The 15,872-nt window shown below is 34.8% G+C and overlaps 1 protein-coding gene across 6 annotated transcripts in view; it reads right to left on the minus strand.

The window, feature by feature from the left end:
* DMD (dystrophin) overlaps positions 1 to 15,872 on the minus strand; it is a 2,476,968-nt gene that overhangs the window by 1,101,343 nt on the left and 1,359,753 nt on the right. For all 6 annotated transcript variants that reach the window (XM_059910880.1, XM_059910875.1, XM_059910877.1 and 3 more), the window contains one exon: positions 12,505 to 12,652. In XM_059910880.1, the coding sequence (XP_059766863.1) occupies positions 12,505 to 12,652 (148 nt within the window). The remainder of the gene's footprint in view (positions 1 to 12,504; positions 12,653 to 15,872) is intronic.

Below are 15,872 nucleotides of genomic sequence, written 5' to 3' on the forward strand. Positions count from 1 at the left end.
GCACTAAAAGCAACTTTAAACACTACTGCAATTAAATAAATATTGTGTTACATCTTTCTGGGCCCGTTTCTTTTTTTTTTTAACATCTTTATTGGAGTATAATTGCTTTACAATGGTGTGTTAGTTTCTGCTTTATAACAGTGAATCAGCTATACATATACATATATACCCATATCTCCTCCCTCTTGCGTCTCCCTCCCACCCTCCCTATCCCACCCCTCTAGGTGGTCACAAAGCACCGAGCTGATCTCCCTGTGCTATGCGGCTGCTTCCCACTAACTATCTGTTTTACATTTGGTAGCATATATATGTCCATGCCACTCTCTCACTTTGTCCCAGCTTACCCTTCCCCCTCCCCGTATCCTCAAGTCCATTCTCTAGTAGGTCTGTGTCTTTATTCCCGTCTTGCCCCTAGGTTCTTCATGACCATTTTTTATTTTATTATATTTTTAGATTCCATATATATGTGTTAGCATACGGTATTTGTTTTTCCCTTTCTGACTTACTTCACTCTGTATGACAGACTCTAGGTCCATCCACCTCACTACAAATAACTCAACTTTGTTTCTTTTTATGGTTGAGTAATATTCCACTGTATATATGTGCCACATCTTCTTTATCCATTCATCGGTCGATGGACACTTAGGTTGCTTCCTTGTCCTGGCTATTGTAAATAGAGCTGCAGTGAACATTGTGGTACATGACTCTTTTTGAATTATGGTTTTCTCAGGGTATATGCTGGGCCTGTTTTTGTAAAAGTGATTTTATATCATCTTCCCAAATTAAGCATTTCCTACACTGGCTTCTTAATTTTTTAAAAACTAAATTCTTCCCTTATACTCATCACATTACTACCTTGTGACACTCAATCAGAAATAACCCAACACACATACACACACATACACACACACAGACACACATACACACGATTAAAACAAAAAAAAAGATCTAGGAAATAATACTTTCCTATGTGTGATGAACCCTGATATTTTCTATTGTGTTTCACTAAACACAAACGTTTGTGGTGATCCACAAATTGATTTCATGACTCACAGTTTGGAAAATACTAGTCCACTAGATTAAAAGAAAAAAATAGAAAAAATAAACCAAAACATAACCAACAGGAAAGGAAATGAGTCCTAAGCATCACCTTTTGCCATTTCTTTCCATGTACCTGTAATCGGTCCAAGAGCACCTCATCGTGCCCTAATCAAATCACAATTTTGCATAATACCATCACTTTTAAAATGTTTCCCCCTTTTTCTGGATGTAGGCTTCCCTCACTTATTTCCCACATCACCTCTCCTGTGAAGCACTTCCAAATCTTCTAGCCAGTTAGTTACTCCTTTTCTTGCCTTTTCCCCAATGTCCCGGTTATGTACATACCTCTATTATACTTCATACATGTTATTTTAGTCGCTTAAATATCCATCTACTGAATATACCACTCATGTTTCAATTGTTTAAATGTCCATCAACTTCAGTGAACCTTGATTCCTCTCTGAGTAGATTGGGATTCTATTAATTTTTATGTCCTGAGCACCTAGCATAGGGTCTGACACAGAGTAGCTCCAAAGTAAAAGTTTGCTGAATAAGTGTATTGATTTTAAAGGTTAATTGAAATATAAGGAATTGCTAGGGCTAAATGTTCAAACGTAGTGGTGGTATGCAGGTTCTGTAAAATATGGGTAATCTTATGGGCAGATCCATCCCTTGGGTGGGACAACTAACTGGTAGTCTCCTAAGCCCAGTGCACTGGAGTGGTTGGTGTCGTGTGCTCCTCTTATTTGAACATCATTCCAATTCTATTTCAAAATTTCTGTTCTTAATGATATCCCAAGGAGACTATGAAAGATTTCAACAGTTTAGCCTCCTTAGATTACATTATCTTGGGTGGTTATGTACTGGTTGAATTGCCCTGAACACTCTTTTAGGGATAGCCCTGATTATGAGATAAAATTTGCAAATTCCTATGAACTATGGATTGGTAGAATTTGCTTATTACAGCATACAGATCTTAAACAACTGTTTATAAGCCGCTGTTAAACCATGCTGCATAGCTTATTATTTTTTTAAAATAATTGTGTTGTTTTAAAGTTAAGGTTGTCTCAGCAATCCATTATTAATATTTAAAAATACATATATTGCCCTTTTGTAAGCACATACAAGTATCATCTATTATTTAAATACAAATAGAAATTCAAAGGTAACATTTTCGAAAATGTATTATTTAAAAATAGCAGTAAAATGGGATTTTCAAAATAAAATCATATTAACTAGGATTTATAATACAATATAAGCCTGTACTATTATTGTCATGCCAGGATTTGGAGAACTATGCTGGAACATTAAATTTATTCATTTTCACAGCCAGCAGATATTTTGATGTCTGAGTAGCAATAAGAACAAATTACCTAAAAACTTTTAATAGTGTATAATAAATTAAGACTGAATGGTAGTGCAAAAGTGGGTACAACAGGACAAAATTATGAATCTCATATAATGATCCAACACTTAAAGTGTGGAAACATTTGTATTATAGAATATACAACCATGGTTGATCCTAATTGTTTCTCTCTTATCAAATAGAAATTGCACATTAATCTCAAAGTATTGCAAACTGTTCATTACATGCAAATGGTTATGTTGTACAGGCTCTCCAAGGGGACTCAAACTTCTCTATAAAAGGAACCAGGCTAGAAGAGTTTCTCTGATTACGCTAGGTTTCTGTTTAGAGTTCTTCATTTATAAGCAACAGAAACTGCCTCTGCCAATAAGGAAATCCATGATAAGGAACTGGAGAGGTTCACAGGACAGAAAGGAAAATCAAAGAATCAGGCTTGGAACAATCAGGACTCCAGACAGTCCCCACAGCAAGGGTAGCTTGTTGGTCTTGACCAGGCATTCTCATTAGAATGAATGAAGTCCAACCGTATCTCTTATCTCAAGTTTAAAAGTCTCAAGAAAGAATATGATTGGCCAAGCTTAGGACCTATGCTTAGGACCACTGAGATGGCGGGAGAAAGGCTCTGGCAGAACAACTTCGAGAACTCTCTTTGGTCAGAATACTTGATTTATTGTCCCATGAAGACTGCTCAGGTAATCAAGAGGACCTGGCGGTACTATCAGTAAGGAGAACAGTTCCTATATACCCTTCAAAATGTCTAAGTCCACCACACACTATTTAAGTGACTTTAAAACCTCTTTTTATTTTTAATCATACCCCTTCTCCTAATGCATGGAGTTGAAAGTTGACTCAAATAACAACTCTGTTTGGAGTTACTTTTTTGTTACCATGACTTTCAGTGTGTTTGAGGAGCACGGCTGAAGTCTATTTCTCTGTTATCTCAAGTAACAAAGAATATTTAAAGAGAGGGTAAGAAGGACCCTTGAATTTTTATTGCAACTTTTTATGACTCTATCTTCTAAAGAAAGAGCTAACAAACTTTTTCTGTAAAGAGCTACATAGTTAATCCTTTGGCCTTTGTGGGCCAGGGAGTCTCCATGGCAACTACTTATCTCCCCCTTTGTAGCCAGAAAGCAGCCATAGACAGTAAATAAATGTGGTTGAGTCCCAGTAAAACTTATTTGCAAAAACAGGTGGCTGGCAGGATTTGGTCCCATAAAATTCCTCTTCTGAAGAATTTAATATTTATAGGGTCAATAATATTTAGTGTACTATGTATTATATCAAATTCATTTAATTGCTTGACATCTGAGGGATGTCATAGGTGAGATACTTACTCCTAATAATGACCAGTTCAATGCTCCACATGGAGCCCTAGATTCTATGGTGGCATATTATTTTGTTTCAGGTTGAAGTTATAAAGTAAAATTATTTATTGACAAATAAAAATAATAATGTGCCAATAAAACCTCAAGGGGAAATATGCCACCACACAGTCTGATATGTACTCATATCAGGCTTATCTACTATTTTTCAGCTACCTATGTCCCTGAATCTTTCCTCCTTAAAAAAAAAAAAATACTGTCAATTATAGCTTCAAAAAAGAGCAAGAATTTAAAAATTTCTTAACTATGATGTTTACAAACAATCCTGGTCTCTGGCTTGTACCTATAATTTGGTTATCTAGCAGGAAGATTTACCATTCTTATGACTAAATACTTGCTATTCAGCTTGATGAATAGTTCATCCTGAACCAACTCATCTATGAACAGGCCTCTTGTACTATAATTTGTCAACTTTATCATCGTTCAAAATTTAAAATTCACGTCAGAACATTTTCTCACTCTCTTTGTATGACTTGTTCATAGCTAGCTCTTTCCTTATGCTGCCTTTCACAATATTGCTCTTTTCTGTTTCCCGAAATCTCGTTCTCCCAATTGAGTTTGGGAATCCCAGAGGTGTAATGGAGGAATGGCAAGAAAGACTAAAGGGACACAAATAACTGCTGTAGAAAGAAGACCCATTTTCCTAGGCTGGCTCCAGGACTTTCTAGAGTGTTTACATATGGCCATGTGTTTCTACCTTGGCCTTCATATGCTGAACACATGCGGCTGTGAGCTTATTAAGGGAAAGGTGGCTCTTTGCCAAGTCTGTATCCCTAGTAGCAAGCAAAGTGCCTGCCTTGCACACACTAGGCTTACACTAAATATTTGTTGAATGGATTTTGATATTTATGATACACTCAAAGGGTCAGAGAATGAAGCCATCATATTGCTAAAAACTTTCAGCAAATACGAGAGTTTCAAGTGTTCTGTACAAAGAAGAGGAGAGGGCAGCTCCTTGGAAGGAAGAATTTCTTGGATATGAGATGGGGTAAAAATGGAAGAAAGGACAAGCTTAGGGATAGTTTGCCTTAGGGAATAATATGATGAAAATATAATCCTTTCATTTATCCAATTATTCATCATCGTGAGTGTTATATATTTTATGTACGAAGAGATTGTTCTATGTACTGAAGACCTATTAGTGACCAAGGAAGATAAGGTCCCTGCAAGATTTACATTCTAGTGGGAAAGATAAAAAATAAACATGCAAACATATATTAAAATTTCAGCAATCGACAATGTTATGAAGAAAGCAAAGCAGGGTAATTTGGAGAGAAATTAATCCTCTCTCCCTGTGTGTGTGTGTGTGTGTGTGTGTGTGTGTTTGTGTGTGATCTTTTTAAAATAGGAGAATTCACAAAAAGCATATCTGAGAAGATAACATCAGAACATGGACATATGTAAGTAGAGAAGTGTACAAAAGTCCTGAGAGGGAGGCGATTAGGACATAGGGGATAAAGACTGAGGATAGGGTAGAACCCTCTAGCAAAGAGAAAAGCAAGTTTAATGGTAGGAACGAGCACTAGAAGGAACAGTAAGAAGCTATGAGAGAAGAAACAGCAATGAGATCACAGTGGCTGGAACATCCTCTTTGCAAAGTATTGTACTTCATAAAAATTACTTATATTAGCATTAATCTTATTTTTCATTAAATAATTTCTGCTTCACATTGCTTCCATGTTGATGTGAGCAGGGTTTTTTCCAATTTGGAATTTGCAATTAGCATGCTTCACTTTTTTTTTTTTTTGGTAGATTCTTACTCTCCTAATAATTTCTTACTCTAAGAATGGGGATCCCTTAGGGATGATATGTTTTTTCATGAATTTTAAGCAGTTCTTTACAGTTGTGGCTATTACAGTAAGTTATAGTTTTGGTTATTGCTTCTTTTCCATTATGTAGAGCAATTTTTCATCTTCTTAAACATATCATGCTAGACAACAGAACTTAAAGAACTAGCCATTGAGTTTATCCAATTATTTTAATATACCTATCTTATGAAAGACACATTTGATAGGCAACAATTTAGAGCCCCTCTCTGAATTTCTGCACTCTGCCAAACTCCCAATAAATCTGTTATTACTACTTCTGAAAAGATGCATAGGAGCCAAGAAGTTATAGAGGAGTTTCTAAGCAGCAATAAAAAGCTAACGATATTTACGTAAGAATGAAGTACCCAACTGTTTAACTGTATTAAGAGACTGACTTCTCATGCCATTACCAGCTAATAACATTGGAAAGCTTACTTTAAGATGTATTCCCATACTTACACATCACTGTAACCCTAAAGTAAGTGACTAGAGACAAATTCTCCTCGCAGTAAATTTTCATGTTGATTCTCTTATATTAGTGTATATCCTCTAGCTACAGAAACCAGGGTAGCTTTGTGACCGCCAAACAAAATCTTATGAAATTTTATTACTGCTGGGGAAATATAAAGGGCCAGCAGTAGTATGAATTATTCTTAACATTGGGGTCCCAATGAAGGACAACAGATGGCAGAAATTTTTACTCAAATGATTTTTCTATCAAAGTTTCTATCAGCATTTGAGTCCCAGCAGTGCGGCCATTAAGAAGCCTTCAAACTCACCAGCCAGCTGGTAAAATCAGCACCGTAAAAACTGACTACACAGAAAACATACTTGTATGCAATTTGGTCTTTTATACCATATGCCTTTTTCTACATAGCCTTTGATTTACTCCATATTAATTCAAAGTCAGTTATCTCCTATAGAATCCTTTGGGGGAGTAGATTACCAATTAGGTATTAAAGTACATCCAAATAAAAATACAAACACTCACTAGCAGATAGTGTCAGTGATCTATGCACATCCATTCAGCACTCTTTGTTTCTGAGCAAGCCAATGGTTTTTCAATGATGGGACCTACCACTTGAGGGCTTTCTAGGCTGCAAGCTCAGAAATCAGGGTGAGAATAATTAGAAAGTCTGGGTATTTCCAGTAAGAGGAAGACAGCTTTTTTATGGACTCACTTTGTCTCAAGCTTTTGGGTAGGAGTTACCCAGCTCCAATGTGTTCTTGGAATCTAAACTTGTAAGAATTGGGTCCTTTACAAAGTGCTCTAGAATTTTCTTCCATCACAAATAGCCAAGGTAAGGCAGGGCTGAAGAGCAGCTAAAACTGTCTTTGACTCTCTTAGATGCTTCTTTCTTTGTCTTCTCTCCCTCAACTGCAAGAAACTAGTGCCTTTTTTCCTTGATTTATTTCCTCATCTGAGAGATCACAGAAATGTTCTCATGTTACAACTATACAGTTTATATGTAATTTCCCATTCTCCATGCAAACTTCCAATTTGAGAAAAGAAAAAGCGTATTTTGCTTAACTAGAACATGAATTTAAACTATTTTTTTGAGATTTGATGATGAACATAAACATTATGATATGACATACTTACTTAATCCATGCTGTCTTAAGTACCCACAATCACAATGAATTAAAATTTATCATTATGTTACAAAGTAAACAGTTTTTAATTGAATTTATTTACAGCAATACACAAAAATATATTGTACTTCTACCATACAATGGAGTAAAACACAGTAACATTGAAAGATATGCCGGAAGACTAACTTTAAGAAGATGATATTTTGCCTAAAAACAGCAGTTAACTAATGTCACAATAACACATTGCTGTTTCACTCCCTATGTTTGCTTACCATTCACTGATTTAAAGCCTAAAAAGTTTCATCTAAATAATCCTACTTCTGTTTACTTCTTTAGGTTAATTTCAAATGAAATTTCTTAAGATTTCAAGGTCTCATGCTTGCCCAAGGCAACGTTCTTTAGAAGGTGCTGTTAATTTTTAATACGGTTCACTAAGCAGCACCGTCCCATAAAATAAACAGGTTCCATTTCCATTAATAGCAAGGTTATTCTACTCTTTTAAATATTCAATCTAATTTTGATTTTTATTGTTTCTACTGTCAACTTCAAGAATTTTCAACTCCATTAAAATAACAGCCCGTGCTTTAAAAATTATTTCTTTCTACTCTAGAAGAACATGTAGAGCTAAATGTTAGGACATGTTATGACTTACAGTTTTCTGTTTTCACTCAAGGTACTTGTTGGCACACCAATTCACTCTGTCACTAGATGAGTTAACATTATTTTCATAACTTTCCTTCATGGTGCTCAGCTTTCCCTTTGAAAACTCCCATTAACATTTATTCTTGTTAGTTCTAAAAAGAGGCAGATGTGTCAGCTTTCTGAGGAAGATTTGTTTGGTTGAACTGGAATGTTCCTCACTTTCCAATCCAAGAGCTATACTTTGAGAAAACATCATAAGTCATAAAAGTAAGCATTATTGAAAATGCCTGGTTATTCAATCTGTATTTCAGATATTTGGGGACAGCAATTCAGTAAATGCACTTTTGTTCTTATAGATACAGGCTAATCACTTAGGAAGCGTGATTAGTTATAAGATCTCACGTTTAATGAGCATTTTGTGGAGAATGCAATTCTAAGTACTTTATGCACATCTCATTTTTACTATTTAAGAGAAGAGAAAACAGAGACATAGAGATTTAAGACACTTCACAAGATTCTGCAGCTATTAAAGGAGCTAAAGGAGCTGGGATTTGAACCCACACTTTCTGAATGTGGCTTCCAACTTTTTAGCCAATTTTCTAAACTTCTACTAGAGACTAATGTGGCATGTCAATATTTTTGTGGGTGATAAAATTTTCCATATATACTCAATTACTGCTTGTTGAATGAATATTTAAGAGACATAAATAATTGAATGAGCTTATTCACAGACCAATTTTAGTGGCCTGTAACATGATTGATATTTTCTCATGTAAAAAATGTGATATTTCTAAAAGATTCCCCATGGTGGCATGACATATTTTTGGAATATCTTGAAAAATATTAATTAATATATTTAATTTTATCATTCATTTGTGATGGCTGAGTTGCATTCATTCAATAGCTGAGTTGCATGGAACCAGGCGATCTTTTTGGTATTGGCAGCAACTTTATTTTGAATAGTAACACCAAGTGTCAGTAGGACAATGATTTGTCCTTTTTAAAGTTAAAAAGATAAATAAAATGCAGTTTGATAGAAGTCTATACAGATAAACTTACAACATGTACCTGTTTATTATTTTATTTCATATCTAGATATGATATCTTTGCTGAAAATTATTCTTATGAGGCTTTAAACTCCAGTGTACCCCTGTAAATATTTCTTTAGTACATGGGCTGCTTGGTTGATTTTCCTTAAAGTAACCATTGCTGGTTCATGGCAACAAATCTGTCTGTTGCTAACAGGCAGCATCTACATTCTGTTTCCTAAAATAATTTCTCATCAAAAATTTAAACTCTCTTATTCATTATTAGTCAGTCAACAATGATAATGACCAAGACAGCTGAAATTACCACAGTTTCCATTTGTCTTATCAATGGAGGTGACTTATAGTGCCTTTCTGGACCCTTTTCTGAGACTTACCAGAACGGAAAGATAACTCCAGATGTCTTATGTTTATGTGTGTCTATGCAGGTATGCACATGTGTATGTGCATGATTTTGGACCTTCCTAATCACCAGGGGGAAAAAAAAAACGTAACTGTGTAGAATATTTGTGATATCATTCACAGTTCCATAGCTAGAAAAACTTTTCCCGGGACATCCAGAATTCCCTTTTCTATTTCATTGAGTAAAAAACAGACTAAATAAAATAGTCTTTTAAGAAATTCTCCAATTAATGGAAAAAAAGTTCTGATAAAATGTTCATCAATCACAACTAAACCCCAGTGTCAAGAAGTGGAGACCTTTAGTCATTCTCAAGGCAACTAAAATTATCATATAGTTTTAAGATTGTATAGAAGTAAACATACTAAAATATCAAATGACATAAAAATTGTTTGTTTTGGACTTCTGCTTCTGTCCAAGTTGGAGTAACAGGGACCAAATTTAACTTCTTGGTTAAAAATTTTTAAAAATGAACAAAACGTATGAAACAATGTTTTTTAAGACATTATACACTGGGTAATTTAAAAAAAGTGATCTCTAAGAAATTAGAAACAAATGAGGTGAGCCCTACCGTTGCCCCAGCTTACTATCTGGGCAGAGTTGCAAGCTATGACAAAGGATGAAGGCACTCTCACAAAGCCATGGAGTCTCCTTGAGTGGAGGAGATGGAGCTGGGAATCCAAGGAGACCAAAGTGGCTAGAGTCACAGGGCAGAGCATCAGAGAGGAGACAGATACACAGAGAATAAACATTGGAGATGTGCAGAGAACGCCCTTCCAGTCTTCAGCTCAGTCCCAATCAGTTCCCATATGAGAAGAAACTACCACTGTCTAGGGAAAGAACTACACAAAATGATTAAAGGGAACAATCACCAGAGTTCACATATGGCTGGGAATAGTATCTGTTCCTGCCAGCCACAGTGGAAAACATCATTCACAGAGCTTCAGAGTGAATACTGAGATGGGTTTTGCTTCAGTAGTGGGGAAAAATTAGCCCTAGACTTAGGTTGTTCTGCTCAAAACTCAAAAAGTATAAGAGGAAGACACTCAAAAGATCAAACTGTTTCCAAGCAAACTAACTGTGTTCCAGCACAAAGGTCATTAATATTTATCTGCACAAATATATCAAGCACTCAACAAGTTAAAATTCACATCTGGCACCCAATCAAAAATTACCAGTCATCCAAAGAAGCAGGAGAATAACACCCATAACAAGGAGAAAAAAATAATTGAAATTGACCCAAAATAGACACAGATGATAGAACTGGTAGACAAGTACATTATAACTGTTATTATAACTGTATTCCATATTTTCAAGAAGGTAAAGATTGACACATTGAGTAGAGACATGAAAGATGTTAAAATTCTCAAGTCACACTTCAGCAATGTACTGAATCACACAAAACAACGTCAGAGGTTAAAATTATACACTAGATGAGATTAACCACAGATTAGATATGGTAAAAGATCAGATTAGTCCATTTGACAATAGAAATTATGTAAAATGAATTACAGTGAAAAAAAGACTGAAAATAAAAAGAACAAAACATCAGTGAGTGGCCTAATATATGTTATCAGAGTCCCTGAAAAGGGGAACGGGGCAGAAAAATATTATTTTTAAATAACACCTTTAAAATTTCTGAATTTGATGAAAACTAAGGACACACAGATCCAAGAAGCTTAACAGACCTCAAGAAGAAGAAGCACAAAGAAAACTATACCAAGGAACATCATAAACCAATTGCTCAATTCCCCAAAGCACTCCCTAATAAACCTTCTGTATCCATTTCTGAGTGAGATGCCAACCTGAAATATATACCAATATCCATATCAAGACAACCACCCTCTGTGGAGTAGAAGGTATGTATATATTTACCTACAGTATACTTCTACATTGCTTTATTTTTTCATAATGAGTATATATTGTTTTTACAACAAAAACAGATTAATATATGTAACTACCTTGTGATGGATATCTTTGAAAATGGCAAGAGGTTTATAAATCTCCCCAAGAACACCTTATATCTCTTATAATTCTGCCTTTAAGTCAGAAACCTAGTGATGCTGCATTAGCTCAAAATTCACTTTAGTGCTATTACAAAATGTATTTTCTGTATGATGGCAGATTGGAAATCCACAAATTTCCTGTACCTGCAATGCCGATGCTGATGTGTATAAAAATTTGATTGATATACACATAATTACACAAGATTTCAAAATTACTCATTTTCTATGTTTACATAGTTTACACACACATAGGTGTTTAAATGCTAACTTTCTTAATATCAAAAGGCCTATTTGCTATGCAAAAAATATTTGAGAATGGAGAACTGTAAGGTTGAAAATGATATTGCTTTTATGAATCCAGCATTTTGAAATGTCTGGACTATTTAATACATTACCCTTTTCTTTGCTTTCATCTGTCTTAATCAGTGTTTTCTGGCATTCAAAAACTGGCCATAGTTCAAATCTACTTGACTGAAAATTGCAACCTGAACAATTTTAACTAAAAAATGTTGCAAAAGTACTTAAGATTTGGTGTAATAAACACAAAATTTCTTATACCTATGCCATATACTTTATAACGTAAATTATAACCTCTACAATCCATAATCAAAAGACACAGCAAGTTGAAATTAAACTGTACGCTGGTTATAATCCATATGTTGCATTTCCATTAACAAAACCCATAAAACAGTCAATAAGTACTGCCAATTAACTCTGCATTGTTTTGGCCTCTGGACTATCTCAGAAGGCATTTTGTCAATAGAATATATAGAAATATTGCTACATCACCACAAATTGTCTTTAGGGAAACAGAACTGTAATTTCATCATGATGGATATTTCTAGCAACTACATGATTGCTAAGTATACCACAAGTTCTCCTCCTGGACAAAATCCAACATAAGGCAATAACACACACTTCCCCAAAGCCACAGGACACCCTGCTGTAAGATGCTTCCCTGTATCAAAGATTCAATTACACTTTGCAGTTCATCAGGTAAACCAGTTACGTCTAGACTCCCATCCTGACACTAAACATCCACTGCATAGTCTTCCAAAATGATCATGACAAGTTCTAGTAGGTGCAATGCTGACAACAAAAGTCAAAAATTATAAATTTCCATCATCCTTCACAACCTGAATTTAAGAAGTTAAGTAGTCGTGATGTTGTGGTGAAGATAAAAAACAATTTGAAAAAAAGAGATCTCAAAAACTTACCTTAAGATACCATTTGTATTTGGCATGTTTCCAACTCTCAGGAACTTGTGTCTTTTTGAGAAAGTGTTCAGCTTCTGTTAGCCATTGATTAAATATCTTCATATCATAATGAAACCGCCGCCATTTTTCAACAGATCTGTCAAATTGCCTAGAATTAAAAAATATGGATCAAGGAAAATAAATGGATTATATGGACCTAGCATATATTTTATTACATTAACAAGGATATTATTTTGATAGTTTCTCACATTTGTATATTTCAATTTCAATTAACATAAATAATTAGTATAGAATACAGGATGAATTAAAATAAAAGGTTGTGACTTTCCCTTTAAAACGGAATACATTTTGTGATTGAAACAAAGATGGAAACAACTATCATGGAGTATTAGTGTTTTTTTCCCATGAGAATATTTAATTTTTAATAAAATTTCAGGAATTAAAAAAATACATTAACATCTAATAAATTAAGTATTTTGAAGCTAGATACTAAAAGTCAAAATATTTTTTGGATCAAAATAAAATTATCTCATTAAACTCTATCAATTTCAGTCATATCTTGACCTAAAAGCGTCTATTCATTAAGATCCTCAAGCATTCAGGATGATAGATGTAACTTATACGTAGGCTTACATGCAAAAAATCTACCAACTAACTGATATAGTAGTCTAAAACAGATGATGAGTGTTGTCTTCCTTTATCCTTCCTGTTTCATTGTATCCACTAACATTTTAAATTGGAATGCTGAAGGAATTTAGTGCAAGGTAATATGTTAACATCTCATATGAAAAGAATATTAAGAAGGAAGCATTTGGTCATGTTCTGGTCACAGAAGAGACTGAGGCAGAAATTATATGAGTCAAGGCTTTATGTTTACCCTGAGACAGTTGCACATAACAATCACTTGTGGCATTTAAAAAAAAAAACAGCAATAAAACACTGATTTTGGGTCCCCAATCTAGACCAATTAAATCAGTATCTTTGGAGGTGGGATCCTTACACTGGTATTTTTAAAAGCACCCAGATGATTCTAATGTACGGTCAAGGTGAAAAATATTGTATATTGTTAAGTTTTGAAGTTTTATGGGGTTCATGATCTACTGGGTCTCCCCATCCAAACAGGCATTTGCCAGCACGAAAAAAAAGCCATCCTGAAGATTCCTGGCTGTGGAGCTGCCTCACAATACAGTAGTCTGTCAAACTTCTCTGAGTCCTACTCTTAAGATGCAATGGTTATAGTTTTGAATACCTTGAGGATCTTCTCAGATCTCTACCTCCATTTAGGAACTTTAAATAATTTTAGAACCCAAATAATTCCACAATTCCCTATTGTTTTACTGGGAAAGGAATGGAATTCACATTTATTAAACATTTACTATGAACCAGGCCCTAGGCTCTGTGCTTTCACGTATCCCATTCCACTGACTCCTACAAACCCCCCTGCAACATAACAGTTATTACTTCCATTTCCCACTGGAGAAAACTGAGATGCTGAGTAAGTTACCAAAAGATAAATAGACATTAAATGGAAGAGAGGGAATTCTAACTCAGATCTCTCTGGTTTCAGTGGTGTCTTTTACCACTTTACATTAAATTTGCTGGGATTTCCTTTTTTCAAGATGAATTTTCACCAAGTTAAACAATTCAACGTGATAGTTGTAGGCCTCTTTTTCCTATTTTTTCTTCTTTATTTTCTTCCAATATTTAATTATATATCTACATGTACATTGCATTCTATCAGATATTGCATTTAATGATTAACTGTATTTTCACCTTAAAAATATCTAAAACAGACAGTATTTTGGTAGCACAAAAAAGGCAGCCAATGATAGCCAAAAGAGGCAGTCTCTATAGCTAGCTTATAAAAAAGAATTCTACCTTTAATAAATAATGGCATTCTAGAGTTGATCAAATATGATATATCCATGAGCCACAAAATTATCTTGGAAATGTTTGCATATTTAATAATAATTTTGTTTTCATATGTTTTCAGTGCTAATACACAAAACATGACTTAAGAATACATCATAAGAATTTATTCCCTTTAAAAAAGAATTGTACATTTTATATGTCTTACAGGCACTTGAATCACTGGAGTCAAAGAGTTGTTAAATGAGAATCTAAAACACAATGAATCATAGTTGGCATTGTTTCATCTTAGTGAGATTGTAGTTGATTTTAGTTTTCATTATATGTATTTTTATGTTGTCAAGTTTTTCTGCAATGTGCATTTCATACTTTGAATATTCAGAAAAAGTTATTAAAATTTGTTTATTTATTTATTTTAAATTGAACTATAGTTGATTTACAATATTATATTAGTTTCAGGTATACAACCCAGTGATTCAATATTTTTGTAGACTATACTCCATTCAAAGTTATGGCTGTATTTTAAATAATGGCCATATTCCCTGTACTGTACAATATATCCTTGTTACTTATTTATTTTATACATAGTAGTGTCTCTTAATCCCATACTCTTATTTTGCCTCTCCCTTTTCCTTTCCCCACTGGTAACCACTAGTTTATTCTCTGAATCTGTGATTCTCTTTCTGTTTCATTATATACATTCTTTTATTTTTTTAGATTCCACATATAAGAGATAACAGAGTGATAACATAGATAACATCTTTCTCTGTCTGACTTATTTCACTAAGCATAATACTTTTTAAAAGGCAGTCTCACACACAGACAACTAACATCTCCAACTATCTTCCTGCCACCATAGTTTGGGAAACAGGCAGAGGCTAACCAGACCACAGAGGAGTTGTCATTTGGTCATAATTTACCATCCCACCTTTGTAGCAGTCATCAGTCCCCTTCTTACTTTTCTTTTTTCCCAACCCAATCACCAGATTTACCCTCTTGCCAACCCTTTTAGCTACTGGGAGGTGACTGTTTCTCCAACATCTGTGCTATAAATACTCTTCATTCCAGGCTGCTGCAGATGTGTCCCTACACCACTCACTGCACTGGCAATTACCATCTTCCACCAGATTCCACAAAGCCTCCTCCCATCCAATCCCTCGTCTTCTTCACGGTTTATCTATCCTCTAAATTCTCCACGAGAAGAAAACCATCAGCGCCCATACAGTTGATCATGGTACCCCTTAGTTCTGCAAGACAAAGTTGGAGATAGGAAGAGAAGGGAAACAGTCTGAGAGCTCAGGTTTCTCTACTTACATCTGTGTTCCAGGCCCACAAAAACGAGACAGGATGGAGTTACCAGCCAGAAAGGACTCTCTGCAGTGCCCCCATGCCCTGCTACTGTCTCAGGATTTCGTGACTTTGCACATTAGTCCAATATTCCTGAAATGTCCTCCTTCCCTTTGCTCCCTTTTCCCCAGCTCCTGCAATCTGAACCTTTT

The sequence above is a fragment of the Balaenoptera ricei genome, chromosome X (assembly GCF_028023285.1).
Source record: "Balaenoptera ricei isolate mBalRic1 chromosome X, mBalRic1.hap2, whole genome shotgun sequence".
Classification (NCBI taxonomy): domain Eukaryota; kingdom Metazoa; phylum Chordata; class Mammalia; order Artiodactyla; family Balaenopteridae; genus Balaenoptera; species Balaenoptera ricei.